The sequence below is a fragment of the Tachysurus fulvidraco genome, chromosome 18, assembly GCF_022655615.1.
Source record: "Tachysurus fulvidraco isolate hzauxx_2018 chromosome 18, HZAU_PFXX_2.0, whole genome shotgun sequence".
Lineage (NCBI taxonomy): Eukaryota > Metazoa > Chordata > Actinopteri > Siluriformes > Bagridae > Tachysurus > Tachysurus fulvidraco.
In genome coordinates, this window is record NC_062535.1 from 2,686,516 (window position 1) to 2,712,519 (window position 26,004).

Sequence of the window (26,004 nt, forward strand, 5' to 3'; positions counted from 1 at the left end):
TCTCTGTAACTGGGTGCTGAACTTCCTGACAGACAGACCCCAGTCAGGTAGAGTAGGAAACCAGAACTGTGAGCAAAGGGACCCCTCAAGGGTGTGTCCTGAGCCCACTGCTGTACACCCTCTTAACTTATGAATGCATGGCCTCCTAAACCAACACCAAGATAATAAAGTTTGCGTATACCACAGTCATCGGACTCATTAATGTTGGGGAGGAAACATCGTACAGAAAGGAAGTAGCAGGTCTGACATCCTGGTGTCAGGAAAATAATCTCTCCTTAAATGCAGATAAGAGCAAGGAGATGATTATTGATCCTAGAAGAAGGCGGAAGGAGCAGCACATCCCAATCTACATCGGTGAGACAGAGGTAGTGAGGGTGAAAACCTTCACATTCAATCAGCGAGGACTTCACCTGGTCTCACAATACTCAGCATCTCTTGAGAAGATCCCAGCAGCGACTGTATTCCTTATGAGGGCTGAAGCAATTTAAAATGTCAAACGAGATCCTCAGCAACTTCTACAGATGTACAGTTTAAAGTGTGATCGCCAGCTCAAGCACAGTGTGGTATTGAAGCTGCACTATTCAGGACAGGAAAGCTCTCCAACAGGTCATAAAAATGGCACAGTTCATCTGTGGTGTGGCCTTCCTATCACTTCAGGACATTTACTACTCCAGGGTCATCAGGAGGGCCCTTTACATCATCAGGGACAATACACACCCACAACAACCTCTTCACATGTCTGCCATCAGGGAGACACTACAGGAGTGTGAGATCAAGGACAAAAAGACTCACAGCTTCTATACACAAGCCATTTGACTCCTGAACAACACTTAACACCACTACCTTCCAGTCGGTAGTCCAATACCTTAACCACTAGTCTACCACATCCCACCTCACACTCCATAAACCCCCACTGAATGCGGCCACATCACTCACTGAGCACCTAACATAAATCTTAATCTGTATATACTGTGTTCCTTATTTTTTTTTCATCCATTTCATTTCTATTATTTATTTTTATTCTTTTGTAAGGGAGACGTGCAAACTAAGAATTTCATTGTATGGTCTGAACCATTGTGTTTTCACTGTGCACATGACAATTTTAAATAAATTACCGACTCTACCTCTGTTCGTCAGATGGAGAATGAGACGAGACCGATGCGGGTGCTGGTGACGGGAGGCAGGGGCCTGGTGGGGAAAGCCATAGAGCGTGTGGTGAAGCAGGAAGGAGGAGCGAAAGAAGGAGAGGAGTGGATCTTCATCAGCTCAAAAGATGCAGATCTGACGTGAGTTCCAAAACTAAGCTCTTAACACATTAACATCATGTGAATCTCCAATTTTATAGACAGTGGTTTTATATTGTCAGCTTAACCATTGATTAAAGCTTTCTAGACAGTAAAACACTGCATACAAATACCACAATACAAGTTTAACTTTTAAACCTAGACGGCAAAATAATAAAATACAAGAATTAGCTATATACAGTGGGGAGAACAAGTATTTGATACACTGCCAATTTTGCAGGTTTGCCCACTTACAAAGCATGTAGAAGTCTGGAATTTATATCATAGGTACTGATCAACTGTGAGTGACGAAATCTAAAACAAAAATCCGGAAAATCACATTGTATGATTTTTAAATAATTAATTTGCATTTTATTGCATGACATAAGTGTTTGATCTCCTACCAACCAGTAAGAATTCCGGCTCTTAGTTCTTAGTTCCTGTTAGTTCTTCTTTAAATAGCCATCCTGTTCTCCACACATTACCTGTTTTTCTGCACCAGTTTGAACTCGTTACCTGTATAAAAGACACCTGTCCACACACTCAATCAAACAGACTCCAACCTCTCCACATTGGCCAAGACCAGAGAGCTGTGTAAGGACATCAGGGGTAAAATTCTAGACCTGCACAAGGCTGGGGTGGACTACAGGACAATAGGCAAGCAGCTTGGTGAGAAGGCAACAACTGTTGGTGCAATTATTAGAAAATGGTTCAAGATGGTTCAATCTCCCTCAGTCTGGGGCACCATGCAAGATCTCACCTCGTGGGGTGTCAATGATCATGAGAAAAGTGAGGGATCAGCCCAGAACTACATGGCAGGACCTGGTCAATGACCTGAAGAGAGCTGGGACCACAGTCTCAAAGAAAAACCATTAGTAACACATTACGCCATCATGGATTAAAATCCTGCAGCACATGCAAGGTCCCAATCAAGCCAGCGCATGTCCAGGCCCATCTGAAGTTTGCCAATGACCATCTGGATGATCCAGAGGAGGAATGGGAGAAGGTCATGTGGTCTGATGAGACAAAAATAGAGATTTCTGTCTAAACTCCACTCGCCGAAAGAAGAAGGATGAGTACAAACCCAAGAACACCATTCCAACCTTGAAGCATGGAGGTGGGAACATCATTCTTTGGGGATGCTTTTCTGCAAATGGGACAGGATGACTGCAGGATGGATGGGGCCATGTATCGTGATATCTTGGGCAACAACCTCCTTCCCTCAGTAAGAGCATTAAAGATGAGTCGTGTCTGGGTCTTCCAGCAAGACAACGACCCGAAACACACAGCCTGTGCAACTAAGGAGTGGCTCTGTAAGAAGCATCTCAAGATCCTGGAGTGGCCTAGCCAGTCTCCAGACCTGAACCCAATAGAAAATATTTGGAGGGAGCTGAAAGTCCGTATTGCCCAGCGACAGCCCCGAAACCTAAAGGATCTGGAGAAGGTCTGTATGGAGGAATGTGCCAAAATCCCTGATGCAGTGTGTGCAAACCTGGTCAAGAACTACAGGAAACGTATGATCTCTGTAATTGCAAACAAAGGTTTCTGTACCAAATATTAAGTTCTGCTTTTTGGATGTATCAAATACTTACAGTATATCATGCAATAAAATAAATTATGTAAAAATCATACAATGTGATTTTCTGGATTTTTGTTTTAGATTTCGTCACTCACAGTTGATGAGTACCTATGATATAAATTACAGACTTCTACATGCTTTGTAAGTGGGCAAACCTGCAAAATCGGCACTGTATCAAATACTTGTTCTCCCCACTGTATGAGCCTCTGACTTCAGCTGTGGACTGTGACATCACAAATCAATTCAATACTGAACATCAATGCTCAACTCAACAAAGCAGTAACATATTAGGACAAATGCATTAATATGAACCTTGCAGATGAAGTTTTATCAGCTTTTCTATGATAGAAAATTAATCAACAAATTCCGACCAATCAGAATCAAGCAGCCCTGTGATGGAAACTCATTCTATTTACTACATTCCTGAGAATCTGACTCCATCTACACACTCGTTCCCTCGTACCTGGGTGATGTTCTGTAGAGATGATTGAGAATGTAAAGAAAATTCAGTGACAAAAATAAAAACTGCACTTTTTTACAGAAACACAGCTGAGACGAGGGCCGTCTTTGAGAAACATCAGCCAACACACGTTATTCACCTCGCAGCTGTAGTGAGCGGGCTCTTCATGCACTTGAGACAGAACCTACATTTCCTGGTAATATATCACACACACACACACACACACACACACACACACACACACACACACACACACACACACACACACACACACACCAATGGCGTGAGTTTGATTTTGACATTAGTGGGGACATAATTTATTTGACATTGGTGGGGACAACATTCCCCCTTATTTTGTGCATAAAACTGTTGTTATAAGAATACTTTCTTCCTCACATACCGGTAGCCTGCATAATCACGTTGCATATTGCTTCATACAAAGGAATATAGCTGCAGCCTCCGACCTCAACACATTAGCGAGAAAGACAAAGCCAATCAAACAGCGATGTGGGTTAGAGAGGCAGGACTCAAAAAAGGCAAAGGCCAATCCTTTTAGAGAGGTGAGTTACAGAGGCGGGATTCATTGGAGGGGTAAATCTGTTAACCTTTTGTATTCCACAAGTTGCGCTATTTTTTTTACAGAAAGCCGTTGTAAAATATTTTCATCTTATTTAATGATTCCTGGATAAATGTTAAATGAAATAATTAAAAAAGCACAAGACACAGACGGACATCAGTGGTTATGTATAAATATACATAGGCTTGGTCGAATTATTGTTAGGGACAATTGAGTGTTCCCTGGATACCCAAATCGATGCCCTTGATACACACACTCACTTACACACAAACACTCACTTACACACAAACACACACACACACACACACACACACACACACACACACACACCCTCACCTACACACACTTACACACAAACACTCACTTACATACACACACTCACTCACACACACACACACACACACACACACACACACACACACACACACACACACACACACACACACACACACACACACACACACACACACACAATTGTACTTCTAATTTGTTTATCCAGAACGTTTGTACTTTCTTTTTAAGAGGAAGAACCTGTCCATCAACGATAACGTGCTGCAAATGGCTCATGAGTTTAACGTGGTGAAAGTCGTCTCGTGTTTGTCCACGTGCATGTTTCCTGATAACACCACATATCCCATTGATGAGACTATGGTACACACACACACACACACACACACACACACACACACACACACACACACACACACAGAGTTAAATAGTTTAATCTACATTATTAGACTTTATGAACCCTAAAAGCCCGTCCCATATTTGGACATCATCCTGGCAGCTTTGAGAAGTGTGTGTGTGTGCAGGTGAGTCTGCTATTCTTCATCTTTAATCATATTCCTGCGGTAGTGGGATCATAAATAGTTCCAGTAAACAGATGCAGACGAGTAAAGAGGAAGGCAACAGAATGTGTTTACATCATGTTCTGAATGAGCTCACAGTGAATCCTGGGTTGAGTCTTTATGACTACAGCAGCAGGTACAAAGAAACAAAGATGTAAACTGTCACATATTCATCTTGTTCATAGATCCATAACGGTCCTCCTCATGAGTCCAACTCGGGTTATGCTCACGCCAAGAGAATACTTGACGTATACAACAGGTTTGTCACGTCTCACCATTAAAAAAAGAGTGTGTGAGGAGAAGATTGTTTACTTAAACTTCCTCTAAAGAGTCTCCAATGTCCGTGTTTTTAGCAGTCAGAAGGATCGTGTTACGCTTTCTGACACAGCTAAGATTTCACAAGAGGAGTTTGTTCTTTCTAGTTTCGTTGTGTGACACCCATGGGATTTTATAAGACGTATAATTGCAGCATCGCACCAACAAATTAGTCGGTCAGACAAAAAACATTAGCTTGCAGAACATTAGTGTTTCAGGTTTAAAGTCATCTGTGGGATAATTATGTAATACAGTTAACAGGTGTGATGGAAACGGCTCTCAAGATCTATTTGCTGGCAGTGAAATATCTGTGTGTGTGTGTGTGTGTGTGTGTGTGTGTGTGTGTGTGTGTGTGTGTGTGTGTGTGTGTGTGTATGTGTGTGTAGAGCCTGTTTTCAGCAGCATGGACGGCGATACACAGCTGTCATTCCTACAAACATTTTTGGCCCACATGACAACTTCAACATCGAGGACGCTCACTTTGTTCCTGCACTCATCCATAAGACTTACCTGGCAAAGAGTAAGAAACACTGTCACACAAACACACACACATACACACATTTTGTAGTTATTTAGAATTTAATTCTACTCATCAAATGTTACCTGATCATCCATTGTCCAAGCTTTTAGGGGAAACAATGCAGATTTATCTAGATTCATCAGCAAACTGACTAAGTTTAAATTCTGCACCCAAAGCACTGATACCATTAAATTTACTTTTCTTAATATGTACTGCCAAAACTTGAGTGACTAACAAAAATAAAAAGGAGAAAGAGGGCATCCAGTTCCTTCAGCAAGTTTAACCGAGCTATTACATTCGTTATATGTTTTAACTGCTTTTAAAAACAAATCACCAAAACCCAACAACTTAATAACTTTGAAAATAAAATCATGATTTACAGTATCAAAAGCTTTATAGAAGTCAATAAATAAAATAAAACTGTCATCATTGATAAGGTGATTATAATCAATCATATCCAAGACCAGCCTAATATTATTCCTTATATGACGGCCTTGCATAAAACCAGACTGTTCTTCATCTACGAGTTTGTTTAAACCTTCTTGCAAAAATCATCGCAAACAATTTACTGTCATTATTGAGCAAACTAACTGGTCTCCAATTATCGATAAGCAACTTATCTTTGTTAGGTTTGGGAATCAATGTTATTATGCCTTGTTTTAATGAAGCTGGCAATTCTTTTTTATTTGTTGCTTCTATAAAAACTGATAATAAAATGGTGAAAGTTCCTTAGAAAAAGTCCTGTAGAACCCCCCTGTTAGCCCGTCGTTGCCTGGTGATTTAATGCTTTTTAGCAGGTTAATACACTCGCTCAACTCCTCAATATTAATTTCTTCGTCACACAAGTACAAAAAATCCTGATCTATTTTTTTGATGTCACTCATAAATTTTATTAAAAATCTATCAATACTGGAAGTGGTCAAGGTGGAGGAATACAAATTACTATAAAACTGGGCTACATACTTTGCAGTAACTAAATGATTATTTACAATTACGTTGTTGGTCATTAATTTTGAGACTAAGGCAAATTCACTGTTTCTCTTCTGAAGGCCACAAAAATATTTAGTATTTTTCTACCTTTTTTCTAACCATTTATGTCTAGATCGCACAAATGCTCCTCTTGCTTTTTCCTCCTATATGCTATCTAATTCAGTTTGTAATACATTTAATTTCTCAATCACTGTAACACTCAAGGTTTCCTTTTTTGTTTTACTCAACTTCAAATTTCCGCAATAACGGATTTCTCTTTCACTCTTTTACATTTCGCTACAATTCTTCCCTGGTTAATAGCTGCTGTTCTAATGTCAAACTTCATTAGTTCCCAGTATTTTCCATACAGGTTTTCTGTACATGCACCTGCCCAATATTTCTCAATAATTTGTTTAATTTGAATCTTGAAGCCTTCATTTTCTAGCAATGTACTATTTAATTTCCAGTAATTACCATTTCTTTTACCTGATTTACCCTGCACCAAATCCATTTCAATAAATATTCCTTTATGATCTGTCATTATACATGGTTCAATCAGGACTGAGGTCACATTATTAATTATATTGTTAGACACTAACCAATGATCAAGACATGAGCACAGTGATGCATCCTTATTACTCCATGTATACTCCTCCCTGTTTGGATTTTTATATCGCCATACATCTATAATACCCAATCCAGAACACACATTGATCAGTTCGCTACCAGGGCCAGGATATCTTTTAGGAGGCCATCTATCAAGTGTTTCATCAAACACGGTATTAAAATCCCCTCCCCATACAATTTTGGCAAAAGGATATATGACAATAAAATACTGAATTCTCGACTCGATATGTGAAAAAAGTATATTATTGTTGGCTTTGTTGTTGGTGGCATAACAGTTAACCAAAATAAAAAACTCGGTGTCCTTTACTATAACAAGTAGTATCTGTAGCTGCCCATGGTATCCATAAAGGAGACACAGAAAGTTTCCGACGGGTGCTTCTTTCTTTATTTTGCTCGCGAAGAGCGCCATTAAACCTTTGTTTGCGTAGCACCGTGAAACGACACAAAGAAGCAACATAAATAAATACGACTCTTTTAAAAAAAAATTACGATAAATAAAGTTCACATTTACAGAGTAACATATAAAATAATATAGCTGCAATCAGCCATTCCAGGGTCAAGCCGATCACATGTGCTCAGAACACGTGGCTGATGAACCATACCAAGTTTCGTAGCGATATGGCATTGTTTTTAATATCTCGTTGCCACTAGGTGGCGCTGTCACAAAACGTTGCATGCACTCTCAGGTCATGACTATAATGAAATGTCCCAAGTTTCGTGTCGACACGCATACGTTTTGCGAACATACAGCCTCACGTCTGATTTGGCGTGCTCGCCGCCATGTAAGTTGCGACGGTTTGGTATCGTTTAACTCAGCATGCCTCAAGGAGTCTAACAACACCACCTTCATGATTTTAGACTAAAGTTTGCAGTAGTTGTAAGCGAAAATAGCTGTTTTTAAAATCTTGTGACCACTAGGTGGCGTTGTCACGAAACGTTGCATGCACCCTCAGGTCATGACTATAATGACATACACCATGTTTCATGTCAAAACGCATAAGTTTTGCGAAGATACAGCCTCACGTCTGTTTTGGCATGCTCGCCACCACACAAAATGGCCGTCCGAAAACCGTTTGGTATCGTTTGAGTCGGCATGCCTCAAGGAGTCTAACAACACTCCCTTCATGATTTTAGACTCACGTTTGCAGTAGTTATGAGCAAAAATAGCTGTTTTTAAAATCTCGTGGCCACTAGGTGGCGCTGTCACGAAACGTTGCATACACCCTCAGGTCATGACTATAATGACATATACCAAGTTTCGTGTCGACACGCATAAGTTTTGCGAAGATACGGCCTCACGTCTGTTTTGGCGTGCTCGCCACCATGTATGTTGCCATGGTATACGAGACGGCATGGGTCTATCAAAAAACTTTTGATAACTTTTTGTCTAGGTTGTCTCTAGATGCTAGATACCAAAGGACATGCAAATTGGACAAACGGACTAGGAGGAGTTCGAAAAAGTAGGTATTACGGAAAATTCAAAATGGCGGAAAGGTATTCATGACGGAAATGATGTCATATGGTGCATTCGAATCAGCATAAGCAACGGATCCAAAATATGCAAGAACTGTGTCTCTAGGCCTTACCAGTCAGCAGTTATGAACATGAACATAATTGGCGTTTGGACTGTTGGTGGCGCTAAAGGGTTTGAGCTAGACACACCAAAGTTGCTAGAGTAATTTCTAAGACTGGCCTCTACATGTTTGCCAAATTACATAACTTTCCTACATACGGTTCTATGGGCTGTCATTGACTTCAATGGAAGAAGAGGAATAATAATAAGAAGAATAATACTAAGAATAATAATAAGAAAACCGACAATAACAATAGGTGTCTACGCCCCTTCGGGGCTTGACCCCTAATAATAATAATAATAATAATAATAATAATAATAATAATAATAATAATAATAAGAAAACCGACAATAACAATAGGTGTCTACGCCCCTTTGGGGCTTGACCCCTAATAATAAGAAAACCGACAATAACAATAGGTGTCTACGCCCCTTCGGGGCTTGACCCCTAATAATAATAATAATAATAAGAAAACCGACAATAACAATAGGTGTCTACACCCCTCCGGGGCTTGACCCCTAATAATAAGAAAACCGACAATAACAATAGGTGTCTACGCCCCTTCGGGGCTTGACCCCTAATAAACATAGCTGCAAGCAGTCATTCCGGGGTCAAGCCGATCACATGCGCTCATGACTGTAATGACATTTACCAAGTTTTGTGTCGACACGCATAAGTTTTGCGAACAGTCAGCCTCACGTCTGTTTTGGCGTGCTTGCCGCCATGTATGTTGCGACGGTTTGGTATCGTTTGACTCAGCATGCCTCAAGAAGTCTAACAACACCTCCTTCATGATTTTAGACTAAAGTTTGCCATAGTAATAAACGAAAATAACTGTTTTTAAAATCTCGTGACCACTAGGTGGCGCTGTCACGAAACGTTGCATGCACCCTCAGGCCATGACTATAATGACATATACCAAGTTTCGTGTCGACACGCATACGTTTTGCGAAGATACAGCCTCACGTCTGTTTTGGCGTGCTCGCCACCACACAAAAAGGCCGTCAGAAAACCGTTTGGTATCCTTTGGCTCAGCATGCCTCAAGTAGTCTAACAACACTCCCTTCATGATTTTAGACTCACGTTTGCAGTAGTTATAAGTGAAAATAGCTATTTTTCAAATCTCGTGGCCACTAGGTAGCGCTGTCACGAAACATTGCATGCACCCTCAGGTCATGAGGATAATGACATATACCAAGTTTCGTGTCGACACGCATAAGTTTTGCGAAGATACGGCCTCACGTCCGTTTTGGCGTGCTCGCCACCATGTATGTTGCCACAGAATACGAAAAGGCATTGGTCTATCAAAAAACTACTGATAACTTTTTGTCTCGGGTGTCTCTAGATGCTAGATACCAAAGGACATGCAAATCGGACAAACGGTCTAGGAGTAGTTCGACAAAGTAGATATTACGGAAAATTCAAAATGGCGGAAAGGTATTCATGACAGAAATGATGTCATATGGTGCATTCGAATCGGCATGAGGAAAGGATCCAAAATATGCAAGAACTGTGTCTCTAGGAATTACCAGTCAGCAGTTATGAACATGAACATAATTCGATGTCTGGACTGTTGGTGGCGCTAAAAGGTTTGAGAAAGACACACCAAAGTTGCTAGAGTAACTTCTAAGACGGGCCTCTACATGTGCGCCAAATTACATAACTTTCCTATGTACGGTTCTATGGGCTGCCATTGACTTTAATGGAAGAAGATGAAGAATAATAATAATAAATATAGCTGCAAGCAGCCATTCCGGGGTCAAGCTGATCACAGGCACTAAGAACATGTCGCTGATGAACCATACCAAATTTCCTAGCGATATGGTATTGTTTATAAAATCTCATCGCCACTAGGGGGCGCTGTCACAAAACATTGCATGCACCCTCAGGTCATGACTGTAATGACATTTACCAAGTTTCATGTCGACACGTATAAGTTTTGCAAACATACAGCCTTAAGTCTGTTTTGGCGTGCTCGCCGCCATGTATGTTGCCACGGTTTGGTATTGTTTGACTCAGCATGCCTCAAGGAGTCTAACAACACCTCCTTCATGATTTTAGACTAAAGTTTGCAGTAGTTATAAGTGAAAATAGCTGTTTTAAAAATCTCGTGGCCACTAGGTGGCGCTGTCACGAAACGTTGCATACACCCTCAGGTCATGACTATAATGACATATACCAAGTTTTGTGTCGACCCGCATAAGTTTTGCGAAGATACAGCCTCACGTCTGTTTTGCCGTGATCGCCACCATGTATGTTGCCACGGTATACAAGAAGGCATTGGTCTATCAAAAAGCTTTTGATAACTTTTTGTCTAGGGTGTCTCTAGATGCTAGATACCAAAAGACATGCAAATCGGACAAACGGTCTAGGAGGAGTTCGACAAAGTAGGTATTACGGAAAATTCAAAATGGCGGATAGGTGTCCATGACAGAAATGATGTCATGTGGTACATTCGATTCGGCATGAGCAAAGGATCCAAAATTGCAAGAACGGTGTCTCTAGGCCTTATCAGTCAGCAGTTATGAACATGAACATAATTGGATGTTTGGACTGTTGGTGGCGCTAAAGGGTTTGAGCTAGACACACCAAAGTTGCTATAGTAACTTCTAAGACTGGCCTATACATGTGTGCCAAATTACATAACTTTCCTACATACGGTTCTATGGGCTGCCATTGACTTCAATGGAAGAAGAGGAAGAATAATAATAATAAATATAGCTGAAGCAGCCATTCCGGGGTCAAGCCGATCACATGCACTCAGAACATGTCGCTGATGAACCATACCAAGTTTCGTAGCGATATGGCACTGTTTTTAAAATCTTGTGACCACTAGGTGGTGTTGTCACGAAACGTTGCATGCACCCTCAGGTCATGACTATAAAGACATACACCAAGTTTCGTGTCGACAAGCATAAGTTTTGCGAAGATACAGTCTCACGTCTGTTTTGGCGTGCTCGCCACCACACAAAATGGCCGTCCAAAAACCGTTTGGTATCGTTTGAGTCGGCATGCCTCAAGGAGTCTAACAACACTCCCTTCATGATTTTAGACTCACGTTTGCAGTAGTTATAAGCAAAAATAGCTGTTTTTTAAATCTCGTGGCCACTAGGTGGCGCTGTCAAGAAACGTTGCATGCACCCTCAGGTCATGACTATAATGACATATAGCAAGGTTCGTGTTGACACGCATACGTTTTGCGAAGATACGGCCTCACGTCTGTTTTGGCGTGCTCGCCACCATGTATGTTGCCACGGTATACGAGAAGGCATTGGTCTATCAAAGAGCTTTTGATAACTTTTTGTCTCGGGTGTCTCTAGATGCTACATACTAAAGGACATGCAAATTGGACAAACGGTCTAGGAGGAGTTCGAAAAAGTAGGTTTTATGGAAAATTCAAAATGGCGGAAAGGTATTCATGACGGAAATGATGTCATATGGTGCATTCGAATTGGCATGAGCAAACGATCAAAAATATGCAAGAACTGTGTCTCTAGGCCTTACCAGTCAGCAGTTATGAACATGAACATAATTGGATTTTCGACTGTTGGTGGCACTAAAGGGTTTGAGCTAGACACACCAAAGTTGCTAGAGTAACCTCTAAGACTGGCCTCTACATGTGTGCCAAATTACATAACTTTCCTACATACAGTTCTATGGGCTGCCATTGACTTCAATGGAAGAAGAGGAATAATAATAATAATAATAATAATAATAATAATAATAATAATAATAATAATAATAATAATAAAACCGACAATAACAATAGGTGTCTACGCCCCTTTGGGGCTTGACCCCAAATAATAATAATAATAATAATAAAACCGACAATAACAATAGGTGTCTACGCCCCTTTCGGGCTTGACCCCTAAATATAGCTGCAATCAGCCATTCTGGGGTCAAGCCGATCATATGCGCTCAGAACATGTCGCTGATGAACCATACCAAGTTTCGTAGCGATATGGCATTGTTTTTAAAATCTCGTTGCCACTAGGTGGCGCTGTCACAAAACGGTGCATGCACTCTCAGGTCATGACTATAATGACATATCCCAAGTTTCGTGTCGACATGCATAAGTTTTCCGAACATACAGCCTCATGTCTGTTTTAGTGTGCTCGCCGCCACGTATGATGTGACGGTTTGGTATCGTTTGACTCAGCATGCCTCAAGGAGTCTAACAGCACCTCCTTCATGATTTTAGACTAAAGTTTGCATAGTTATAAGCGAAAATAGCTGTTTTTAAAATCTTGTGACCACTAGGTGGCGTTGTCACGAAACATTGCATGCACCATCAGGTCATGACTATAATGACATACACCAAGTTTCATGTCAACACGCATAAGTTTTGCGAAGATACAGCCTCACATCTGTTTTGGCGTGCTCGCCACCACACAAAATGGCCGTCCAAAAACCGTTTGGTATCGTTTGAGTCGGCATGCCTCAAGGAGTCTAACAACACTCCCTTCATGATTTTAGACTCACATTTGCAGTAGTTATAAGCAAAAATAACTGTTTTTAAAATCTCAAGGCCACTAGGTGGCGCTGTCACGAAACGTTGCATACACCCTCAGGTCATGACTATAATGAAATACACCAAGTTTTGTGTCGACACGCATAAGTTTTGCGAAGATACAGCCCCATGTCTGTTTTGGCGTGCTCGCCACCATGTTTGTTGCCACGGTATACAAGAAAGCATTGGTCTATCAAAAAACTTTTGATAACTTTTTTGTCTCGGGTGTCTCTAGATGCTAGATACCAAAGGACATGCAAATTGGACAAACGGTTTAGGAGGAGTTCGAAAAAGTAGGTATTTCCGAAAATTCAAAATGGCGGATAGGTGTCCATGACAGAAATTATGTCATGTACTGCATTCGATTCGGCATGAGCAAAAGATCCAAAATATGCAAGAACTGTGTCTCTAGGCCTTATCAGTCAGCAGTTATGAACTTGAACATAATTGGATTTTGGACTGTTGGTGGCGCTAAAGGGTTTGAGCTAGACACACCAAAGTTGCTAGAGTAACTTCGAAGACTGGCCTCTACATGTGTGCCAAATTACATAACTTTCCTACATACGGTTCTATGGGCTGCCATTGACTTCAATGGAAGAAGAGGAATAATAATAATAATAAATATAGCTGCAAGCAGCCATTCCGGGGTCAAGCCGATCACATGCACTCAGAACATGTCGGTGATTAACCATACCAAGTTTCGTAGCGATATGGCATTGTTTTAAAAATATCATCGCCACTAGGTGGCGCTGTCACAAAACGTTGCATGCACCCTCAGGTCATGACTATAATGACATATACCAAGTTTCGTGTCGACAAGCATAAGTTTTGCGAACATACAGCTTCACGTCTGTTTTGGCGTGCTCGCCGCCATGTATGTTGCGATGGTTTGGTATCGTTTGACTCAGCATGCCTCAAGGAGTCTAACAACACTCCCTTCATGATTTTAGACTAAAGTTTGCAGTCGTTATAAGCGAAAATAGCTGTTTTTAAAATCTTGTGACCACTAGGTGGCGCTGTCACGAAACATTGCATGCACCCTCAGGTCATGACTATAATGACATATACCAAGTTTTGTGTCGACACGCATAAGTTTTGCGAAGATACAGCCTCACGTCTGTTTTGGCGTGCTCACCACCACAAAAAGTGGCCGTCCGAAAACCGTTTGGTATCCTTTGACTCAGCATGCCTCAAGGAGTCTAACAACACTCCCTTCATGATTTTAGACTCACGTTTGCAGTCGTTATAAGCGAAAATAGATGTTTTTAAAATCTCGTGGCCACTAGGTGGCGCTGTCACGAAACGTTGCATACACCCTCAGGTCATGACTATAATGACATTTACCAGGTTTCGTGTCGAGATGCATAAGTTTTGCGATGATACTGCCTCACGTCTGTTTTGGCATGCTCGCCAACATGTATGTTGCCACGGTATACAAGAAGGCATTGGTCTATCAAAAAGCTTTTGATAACTTTTTGTCTCGGGTGTCTCTAGATGCTAGATACCAAAGGACATGCAAATCGGACAAACGATCTAGGAGGAGTTTGACAAAGTAGGTTTTATAGAAAATTCTAAATGGCGGAAAGGTATTCATGACAGAAATTATGTCATGTGGTGCATTCGAATCGGCATGAGCAAAGGATCCAAAATATGCAAGAACTGTGTCTCTAGGCCTTACCAGTCAGCAGTTATGAACATGAACATAATTGGATGTTTGGACTGTTGGTGGCGCTAGAGGGTTTGAGCTAGACACACCAAAGTTGCTAGAATAACTTCTAAGACTGGCCTCTACATGTGTGCCAAATTACATAACTTTCCTACACACGGTTCTATGAGCTGCCATTGACTTAAATGGAAGAAGAGGAAGAATAATAATAAGAAAACCGACAATAACAATAGGTGTCTACGCCCCTTCGGGGCTTGACCCCTAATAAATGATAAAGCAGATGAAGACAATATCAAACGATTAATTAACAAAAGGAACTCAATGATTAACATGTACATGCTAACAGGCTCGCAGGTCTTTGCAATAAACTATAACTTACTACACGTAACATATTTCGACATCACATACTTCGCTCCGCTTTACCAAAGGGAACTAAGATGAAATTAAGCAGAATTTAATCTTTGCTCACTGGAAAACACATATATGCACAAGGACTGTACAGGAACATGAATCTTCACTCTTTTCTCTCTGCTGATCTAATTACCTTTGCGTTACTCCCCCTACAGCATAACCTAACATGCTCAAGAAAACGTGCTGAAACATGTAACATCTTCAAGAAATATTTAAAGTAACACAACCGGTCATTTACACTCCCACCAATCATGGAATGATGAATCAACAGAACAAACTGAAAATGAATCAGAACATGATTCTGGACCTTTACATGACCTCCATTCAGTTTCATGAATTTATGCAATGACTAGAAAGCATTTTAGAAATTACTTGGTCTGATGTGAGGTTATCACCCAAGCCATTAACAGTCACTCTTCTTCAAGAAGCACCACCAATTTCTGGATGGGCCTTTCAATGATTGTGGGCTTGGACGGTTGACGTTTTCTTCCTCTTACTTGTACCTTCACTCGCCTAACAAGTCCATCACTCTCTTTGACAGTTTCGATCACTCTGCCTAACTGCCACTGACTTCTTGGGAGCATATCTTCTTTGATGATTACAACATCATTTATTCTGAGATTTCGGCGAGGAGTATGCCACTTTTGGCGCGTTGAAATGTTAAGAAGATACTCCTTCTTCCAGCGACTCCAAAACTGCTCAACTAAGTATTGGACTCTACGCCATCATTTTGTAGCGTATATGTCTTCTTTGACGAATTTTCCTGGAGGTGGAAGTGCAACATCAGACTTCATCAATATTAAATGGTTTGGTCAGAGGTTCAAGTTAATTTGGATCATTAATGCTATCCACCGTTAATGGACGACTATTAACTATGGCCATTGCTTCGTAGAACAGTGTTTTGAGTGAAGCATCGTCAAGCCTACCTGGGCACTGAGCAAGTGTGGCATTGAATACATTTCGCACTGTACGAATTTGACGCTCCCAAATGCCTCCAGCGTGAGATGCATAGGGAGCATTAAATACAAACTCGCATTGTTTCTCAGAGAGAAACACTTCCAGAGCTTTGGGGTCAACTTGTTTCATTGATTCTTTGAGCTCATTTCTGGCTCCCACAAAGTTGGTACCATGGTGACACTGAAGTTTGCGTACTGCTCCTCTAAGAATGATAAAGCACCTCAAGGCATTAATAAAGGCATCTGTGGACAAATCTTCAATCATTTCAATATGAACTGCACGAGATGATAGGCAAGTGAATATTAGGCCATAGCTCTTGTATTCCTTGCGAGTTCTCTTCATGACAAATGGCCCAAAACAATCCATGTCGCAGAATGTGAAGGGAGCAGATACTTCAACACGTTCTTTGGGAAGTTCTGCCATTCGCTGTTGTTCTGTTGGTCGTCTAAGTTTTCGGCATTGCACACACTTGTGTATCAGCTTCACAACTGACTTACTGCCCCCAATCATCCAAAATCCATTCATTCTCAGCTCCATTTGAGTTTGGTTTCAACCCTGATGACAAACTTCGGTGTGGTAATGTGACAGAATTAGATTGGTGATGTAACTCTTCTTTGGGAGAACCACTGGATGTTTTAGTTCGGGACTGAGTGATGACCTTTTCAGTCTTCCGCCTACACGAAGAAGACCTTTGTCGAAAATAGGATCTAGGTGGTATAATGCACTAGAACTTGGAAGAAAGTTCCCCTTCTCAATCATTCTTGTTTCTTTTGAGAATGCTTCCTGCTGCACAAGCTTAATCACTGCTTCAGCAGCCTTCTGACGCTCCTCGACAGTCACATGATCGCTAAGGAATTTCTGTTTTGATCCCAGTCTTTTTATCCTTACAACAACCTTTAGAAGCATTGTCCGTACTATTGCTGATTGTGGTCACAAATGTTTGGACTGATTTAACTTCAGGGTCACCAACAAGCAGGTTGACAGATGTGTATGGTGTTGGACTTACTTCTTGTTCCCACAGAAATTTGGGTCCTGATAACCAATTCGATGAAGAGATGTCCGAGGCGTGAAGCCCTCTAGAGGCGTGATCAGCTGGGTTTTCTGTTGTATTAACATAATGCCAGTGACTCAGATCCGTAATGTCTCTTATGAGCTGCACACAGTTAGCAACAAATACATGAAAACTTTGTGCTTCATTGTTAATGTATGCCAGAACAACCTTTGAATCTGTCCAGAAGAACTCTTTGCTCAATCTTCATGTCAAGCTCTGTTTTCAGCATGACACTCATTCTTGCAGACACAACAGCTGCTGCAAGTTCAATCTCGGTATACTTTTTTTTTGGCATTACTTGCATCGGAGAAATGGTGCAGTTCCGTTTTGATTTTATTGAAAGCATTTGGGTGATAACATCTTGGTATAGCAAGTTCCTTAAGCCTTTGAAGTCCATTTTTCCAATCCTCCCACTGTGAACATAATTCATCTGGAAGCTGATCATCCCATCCTATGCCTCTTCTACACAGTTCTTGCAGGATACACTTTCCCTGCAGAATGAATGGTGAAACAAACCTTAGTGGATCATACAGGGAAGCAATGACAGATAAGATACCACGGCGAGTTGATGGCTGATCTTTAAAGTTGATGCTGAATCTGAAAGTGTCATCCTTTGTTGACCACTGAATTCCAAGTACACGTCCTGTTGGCGTTGTTCAAGGTTTAAGTCAAGGGGCTTAGATGTGATATCCCTTTCTGTTGGGTCTATGCAGCAGAGAACATCTTCCTCATTTGAGTTGAATTTATGAAGCCGTAAGCCTCCACGTTTACACAGTGCTTGAGCATCAACGATCAGTTCTTTGGCTTCATTGACAGAACGAACACTGGTCAAACCATCATCTACATAAAAGTTCTTTTCGACAAACACTGAGACTGATAGGTGTTTGGCTTTGTACTGCTGTGCCAGGTACTTTAAACCGAAATTTGTGCACCCAGGAGATGGGTGCATTTCGATCTTCCTTTGTTTTATTTCTGCAAGCATTTTAGTTTCACAAAGCTTCCAATCACTCTCCATCTTTTCAAGCTTCAATTGTTTATCATGGATTTCTTGCATAGCTTTAGCTTGTTCTTGTTTTGCTGCAAGTTCTGCCTCTGCATCAGCTCGTCTACTTGAGATTGTGGAAGAAGTCTTTGATTGATTACAGGATCCATGTGATGATTCTGTTTGTTACTGTAAATCCAAAGATAGATCCATACTCATCTTTATTTAGCAACTGTCTCACTCTTTCCTTCACAAGCACTTCATTATAATCTTCATCTATTGTCTCCAGCCGTTTACACACAAGATCACTGATCTCAGCGGTCAGTGCAGCACAAGCGTCCATACGACTGACAATGTCTGGACATGTTACATTGCTACGCAGTATTGGTTCATAGTGCTGATAAATTGAGTTTTGCCTGCGTTGAATGTCTTGCAGTATTCTTTCAAGATTCTCAGGTGGACAGAACATTTTCAGTCTAGATCTAGTCTCTTTTGCAGTCTCCTTCCAAAAGTTATAAGCCTTATAGAAAGCTTTCTCTTGCTTCTTGGCTTCCTGTTCAAGCATCTCTAGACCCTTCTCTGTCAAGCTTCTTTCACGTGAACTTGATCTGATCTGCTGTACAGGTGGGTTGCTTATTTCTACTGCTGGGAATGTCATCTCATTTATTTGTGCGACAATTCGTACAACAGTATCTTCCACGGCCTCCTCTGCATTTACAGCTTCCGTTATCGGGGAGAAATTTAAATAGTAAGTGATACCACTCTCGTCAGACCTCTAGTATGTATGCACCCAAGAGATATTAGCAAGCAGGATAAATGCAAATACAAACAGCAATATATGTATACAACATTCAAATATTAGCTTGTAATAGCAATCACCAGAAAGTGTCCGATTTCACAATAGTTAACATTAACACAAAATGTAACTATTTGAATACTCTAAATATTCAAGTTTCTTTAAGCAATGCACAAATTTTACTCATATAATGTATTTCAGTCTTTAAACTATACACAATAGATGTGTTGTATAGCATGGATTATTTCTTTCAATTTACACAGTTCAGGTAACTTTATGCAACATGATCTTAAACTCTCTTATAACTCAAATTCTCACTGCATCTTGCATCTGTGACGTAGAAACGACAAAACCGCCACCTGCCGTCCTTTGCTCTTTAAGGCTCTCCAATGACGTCACAACACCCAGCCGCTTGACTCGAAGAATGGCCGTGCTTTAGAGATGCAACCTCGTGAAGACGACGACAGCAGCGATGTAACAGATGCGTGGTTCCTTTAAGCGCCGAGTTTCACTGTAGCTGCCCATTGGTATCCATAAAAGAAACACAGAGAGTTTCCGACGGGTGCTTCTTTCTTTATTTTGCTCGCAAAGAGCGCCATTAAACCTTTGTTTGCGTAGCACCGTGAACCTACACAAAGAAGCAACATAACAAATAAATATGACTCATATCCAAAAAAATTACGATAAATAAAGTTCATATTTGCATCTCTGCACCAAAATGAGCATCCTCCGCCATTTTTAAATGTGCACAACACCACTTCAGAAAACTTTGTAGAAAATGTTTGCACTGTCCAAATACATGATTGTTTATAATTTCGATAACCAGTAACTATCTTAGATATGTTAGTTAGCAACTATGTGAATATTATACCTTCATTTATGAGAAATACCCGTTTGCCTCCCATCTAGTCAAACAAAAATATGGACTTGTTTTACAACACTATTTTCCTCTGAAGGGTCATAAAACCCCATTTAAAAAAAAACAACAAAACATAGGTCCTTCTTTTACAATACTGCTTCCTCTGAGGGGATCAAAAAAAACAAACCCATTTAAAAAAAAACAAAACAAAAAAAAAAACATATGTCCTTGTTTTACAACACTGCTTCCTCTGAAAGGTCAAAAAAACATTAAAAAAAAAAACATAGGTCCTTGTTTTACAACACTGCTTCCTCTGAGGATCATAAAACCCCATTTTTAAAAAACATACTGTATGTCCTTGTTTTAATTACTTATCACCTGTCTACAGGAACCAGACACAATGACAATGGTGTTAAAACAATATAAAAGACGGGGTGGTGGGAGGTGAAGGGGGCTCTTTAACTACTTTGAGTCAAGTCATACATCTGCCAGATCAAAGGTATGACCTTTGACCTTTATTAATTTCATATCACTAATGACAGCTGTCATAACAGCTGTCAGGGTAATAAGAGGGTAATAAAACTGTCAGCTGATGGAATATGACCCTTATATCTCTCTGATGGGTGAAACCTGTTGTATGCTAAGCAGGTCAGGGAACGCTTGTCGTTATGGGAACTATAAGGCATGGATACAGTGTTGGTGTAGAGCATAGGTCACTAACAGGTGGGCCGCGGTCCGGGTCCGGACCCAGAAGCTGTCCAATACTAACCCGGACCTAAGGTTATGATTTAAAACTTGACAGGGCGCTTCTATTTTAATCGGCGCAGCTTTTGCAATCTTTACAGTAGTGGTAGTTGTAGTTAAGCCATCCCACGTGATACCATTCAGCCAATCAAGTCTGTGCATTCCTGAAGTAAACACTGTGACTCAACAGTGCAAGATAGATGAGAGAGAATTTGAGAAAAGTTACACATGAAAGAAACAGGGCTGTCATGTGTCACGCATTGAGAGTGGCAGTTACTCATGTCGGTCTTTTCTCACGCTCTCCCACCACACATCGTATTTCTCACGCAGAAAAACTTTTTGACTATTTATCATATATTTAATAAGCCACAGCACCCAAAATGTATCAGTCCGCACCGCTGTCTCTATGGAACTGGGCAGGAACCAAGCGCGTCTCCCCTGGAGTTCTTAGTCGAGTCTGACACTTATCAGCCAATCAAAAAAGAAGTGGCTACACAATAGCCAATCGGGAAATAGCACTATCTGGGTAAGATGTAACGCAACAACCAATTACAACAAAAAACATATTCATTAGAGAGGGTATTTTCAAAGATTGGTTTGAACAAAACCTCACCACAAAACAGCTTGTCTCTGGACAGGACGCTGGAGGGTTGGAGATGTTACGCTCACCTGTTTCAAAAATTTAGAGCCCTGAAGAAAGATAGCAATACATTTAGAAAACAAAGGGAAAGAAACAGACGACTGAGACGGAGAAAGGGAGAGAAACAGTCGAGTGAGCTGGAGAAAGGAGAATAAAGAACAAATAGCATTCTCCAAAAAGAAAAGTGAACAGCGAAAATAGAGCATTTAATCCAGAATGGACAGACTCATTTCAAACCAGTGTGTCTCATATGTTCACTTATTAAAAGTGGCAATGTGAAACGCCATTATGAGACAAAACATCTGAAGACAGCGTCCCTGAGACAGCTTTCCCAGGTCTGAGGAAAATAGCCCTATACATCCTGACCATGTTTGGCTCTACATACAACTGCGAGGCTTTCTACAATGAACATAATAAAATCTAAATACTGTTCCAGGCTCACTAATGAGCACCTCCACATGTGTATGAGAATGGCCCTGACTCCATTCAAGCCAGGTTTAAGCCTAACCCAAGGCCAGGTTTAACCCTAACCCAAACCCAAGCCCAGGTTTAACCCTAACCCTAACCCAAGCCCAGGTTTAACCCTAACCCAAGCCAAGCTAGAGCTAAGTTCTCTCACTGAGATATAAAAGGGAAAGTTAATCACTTTATTTAAACATACACAATTTTCACATTTTATTTATTTTCTCTTATTTTGAAATGAAGGCCTACTTTTATTTATTTAATGAGAGAACTTTATACATATCTACAATCATACATATGCTCAGTTCTATGTTACATGACAATAAATATTGTCAAAAGGTTTTTAAATTGTACTGAATTTATTTGATTTGACAGTCAGGTGTTGATTGCTTGCAGATGTTGATACAACTACTAGGCTACTTAAATATATATCATACTAACTAGTTAGACATTATCATCTCCCGAACAGCCAGGAAGAGCTGCACAAAGGCTAGCATTAGCATCATTCATTCATTCATTCATTCATTCATTCATTCATTCATTCATTCATTTTCTACCGCTTATCCGAACTACTCGGGTCACGGGGAGCCTGTGCCTATCTCAGGCGTCATCGGGCATCAAGGCAGGATACACCCTGGACAGAGAAGCATTAGCATCATTAACACATCTTTCTAGAAAATAAGTCCATACTGTCAGAGGGTGAGGCATCGTACAAGAAAAGACAATGTCAGAGAGGACTGAGAATCTTACAGAATGAAGATGAAATGTCACACTGAGAGTCTGGTGACATCTGTGTGTCATTATCTGGTCTTTACAATGAACACCCTTCCCTCCTTCTATTGGTAGACTGTCTTTCATGCTCGAGCTTGGGCAGTCAATCCAGTAATCCAGAAACTGTTGTGAAATATTTGTGTGTGTTTTTAAGGGGACGGAAAAGCCCTGGAGGTTTGGGGTTCTGGTCAAGGACTACGTCAATTCATCTTCTCTGTAGATTTGGCACGTCTTTGCGTTTGGGTGCTGAGAGAATACGATGAAATCCAGCCCATCATTCTCTCAGGTACTCACACTTCATCGATAAGACACACACTAACACACACTGGTCACATGATATTACTAGGAAGACATGCATGAATGTTTTTAGGGAGCTTCTTCTTTAGGATCATTACAACAAATATTTATTCAGTGTGAAAGTTACTTCATGAAAGTCATTTTTTAAATAACACAATTTATTATTGTTCACTCATCACTCACCTGTAAAGAGTAAAGAGTTCCTGTAACTTAATAAAGAGTCAGACTGAATTACACATTTAAATATATAATTTATATTTCAAATTTAAAATATTTATTATAAAAGTGCTCAGAAGATTTAATCAGTTTTAATGTGTATCAGTAAATTAAATTAAATTAATGCTTACATTTAGATTTATTTCTGTTTACTAAAAAAGATTAAAAGGTGTTAAATGATTATTTTATACGAGTTAGAGACTTTTTTTCAACAGATCTTGTATTTTCTTAATAAAAATTCAATAATAATAAATATTGCATTATTTTATTTATTTCATTTTAATTCAAGTAACTCCTATTTTAAAATTTATGTTTTTGTTGGTAATAATGTTTTGTTTTTCTTTAAAGAAACAAATTATAAAAGGTTATACTCTTATTTATTTAACTGTTTCTAAGTGTTTTAAAGGTGCATTTTTAATTGTCTCTGTTAAAATCTTTATAACTATATCTATATCTGCCTTCTATATAGTTGAATTATATATATAATTTATCCACATTTCATCCTATTCACTGCTCACTGTACAGATCTGTTCTGTTTGTAGTTGGGGAGGAGGAAGAGATGACCATTAAAGATGCTGTTGATGCGATTGTGAAAGCTTTTGGCTTCACAGGACCTGTGATTGTATCCTTCACTCTTGTGTGTGTGTGTGTGTGTGTGTGTGTGTGTGTGTGTGTGTGTGTGTGTGTGTGTGTGTGTGTGTGTGTGTGTAGTAATTGTGGAATGTGTATTGAACGTTGTAGACATACTTACACATTATTATTTTATTATTATTATTTTGACTGGATTCAGTGTTTATTAGAGTGTTTCAAAAGCAAGTATTATTACAGTTGAGAAAAACCAAGCATTCAGGTACTAGATGCCATGATTTATCACTCAGGATAATTAATAGTCTGATATGCTATCAGATTTAAGTGTGTGCTATCTGTGTGTGTGTGTGTGTGTGTGTGTGTGTGTGTGTGGTATCAGTACAGTGAAACAGTCCTTTACCTGATGTGTTCAGTATGATACAAGCAAACCTGATGGTCAGCTGAAGAAAACGGCGAGTAACGCTAAACTGAGACGCTACCTTCCTAATTTTACCTTCACTCCATTTCATGAAGGTAAACACACACACACACACACACACACACACACACACACACACACACACACACACACACACACACACACACAGATGTTTGATTCTGAACTTACACACGTTTCCTTTTCCTTAGCAATGAAGGAGACGTGTGATTGGTTTGCTGCTAATTACGACAGCGCTCGCAAATAATTATTCTGCGATTCTACAAGCCGCAGAGTGACGAGCTTTCTACACTTTATCTGTATGTGTTGTTAATTCGGCTGTGAGCAGTCTCTCAATCAAGAAATCATCTCAGGAAATGTGTTTATAAATCTGTTTTAATCAACATGATGTGCCTTTTACAATGTAATTATAATAATATAAAAATAAAATTCAACTTTGATTTGCAATTTCAGTTTTTCCTTTATTGTCACAGAAGAGAACGTTTGAAGAGATTTAAAACAAAAGAAACGATATTGTGATGTGATGCTTGTAGAATGCTCTCATTTAAACAACACAAACTGGGGCTGATTTATTTCTCACACAGAATGTAGATTCAAACAGCCATTCGGTCACAGTCGCTTTAATCAGGTGACACACCACAAACCTTGTACACAGAGCGAGCTCCATGATGTGGAGGTTAAGGTTGGAGTGGAAGTTCTTTATGACTTTCCCACACAGTCATGTCCCAGCTCGTTTTTGTGAAGGATTAAAAGCTCTAATGATCCACAATAAGTCCAGAATTTCAAAAACAACATCTCTGTCTGTGTGTTTAGGTGTATGAGTGTGTGTGTGTGAGTGTGTGTGTCTACGGGTAGTATGTGGTAGTACGTGGATATGTGTGCGAGTTAGGCGAGTTTTGTGTTGTGTGTTTATATGTGTGTCTGTGTGGCCGTTGCTCCCCTGAGGCGAAACCTCCCTATAAAGGTTTCGCCTCACTCGGGGGAGCAACGACCCCTGCCGGTGTGGAAAAGTGGGACAAGATCACATCTTTACTCAGGTAAATCATGCTAAAGTAATTAAGTTTCAAAAAACAAACCTTGCACTGTTTTATACATCTGTTTGATAACCTCCATATAATGTATATTTTATCACGCAGCAATTAAACCTCTTTAACTCCAGCTTTCACCCATCAGGTTGAGATCAGGACTCTGAGCAGGACACTCGAGATCTTCCACACCAACCTTAACCTCCACATCATGGAGCTCACTCTGTGTACAAGGTTTGTGGTGTGTCACCTGATTAAAGCGACTGTGAGCGATTGGCTGTATGAACCTACATTCTGTGTGAGAAATAATTCAGCCCCAGTTGTTTATATCAGAGGGCAGGGCTTAGCCCTGTGCTAACCCATTCTACAAGCATCACATCAAATTCTCACTCACTCACTCATTTTCTACCGCTTATCCGAATCACATCAAATTATTTATAATAATACATTTAAGAGTATATTGAAAAAATAATACAATTGTTATAATACAAGTGTTACATTGCAATTATAATTAATTGCAAAAACAAAAAGTACTGGTGTCATTTGTAGCACAAGCGACAAAGCCAGAAACCAAATAACATGAGACAGGAATCAAATATTCATTCATTCATTCATTTCTACCGCTTATCCGGACTACTCGGGTCATGGGGAGCCTGTCATATATATCTCAGGTGTCATATATTCTTTATTATTCTGAGTATAGGGGAACATTGAAATCACAACAAGAAGCTGCTTCAATAACAATTTCTTTAAAATTCTGCAGTGGAATGACTTGTTAAGAGTGTACAATAATAATAATAATAATAATAATAATAATAATAATAATAATAATAATAATAAT

General features: G+C 40.0%; 1 protein-coding gene across 1 annotated transcript; it reads left to right on the plus strand.

Moving 5' to 3' along the window:
• Window positions 1-1,116: 1,116 nt before the first annotated feature.
• LOC113661834 (GDP-L-fucose synthase-like) lies at window positions 1,117-24,567 on the plus strand. Its single transcript, XM_027176306.2, has 9 exons — window positions 1,117-1,286; window positions 3,404-3,518; window positions 4,422-4,550; window positions 4,933-5,006; window positions 5,449-5,582; window positions 22,756-22,887; window positions 23,657-23,736; window positions 24,116-24,215; window positions 24,330-24,567. The coding sequence occupies exons 1-9, from the start codon at window positions 1,138-1,140 to the stop codon at window positions 24,383-24,385; spliced, it is 969 nt and encodes a 322-aa protein (XP_027032107.2). The 5' UTR covers window positions 1,117-1,137; the 3' UTR covers window positions 24,386-24,567.
• Window positions 24,568-26,004: the final 1,437 nt, after the last annotated feature.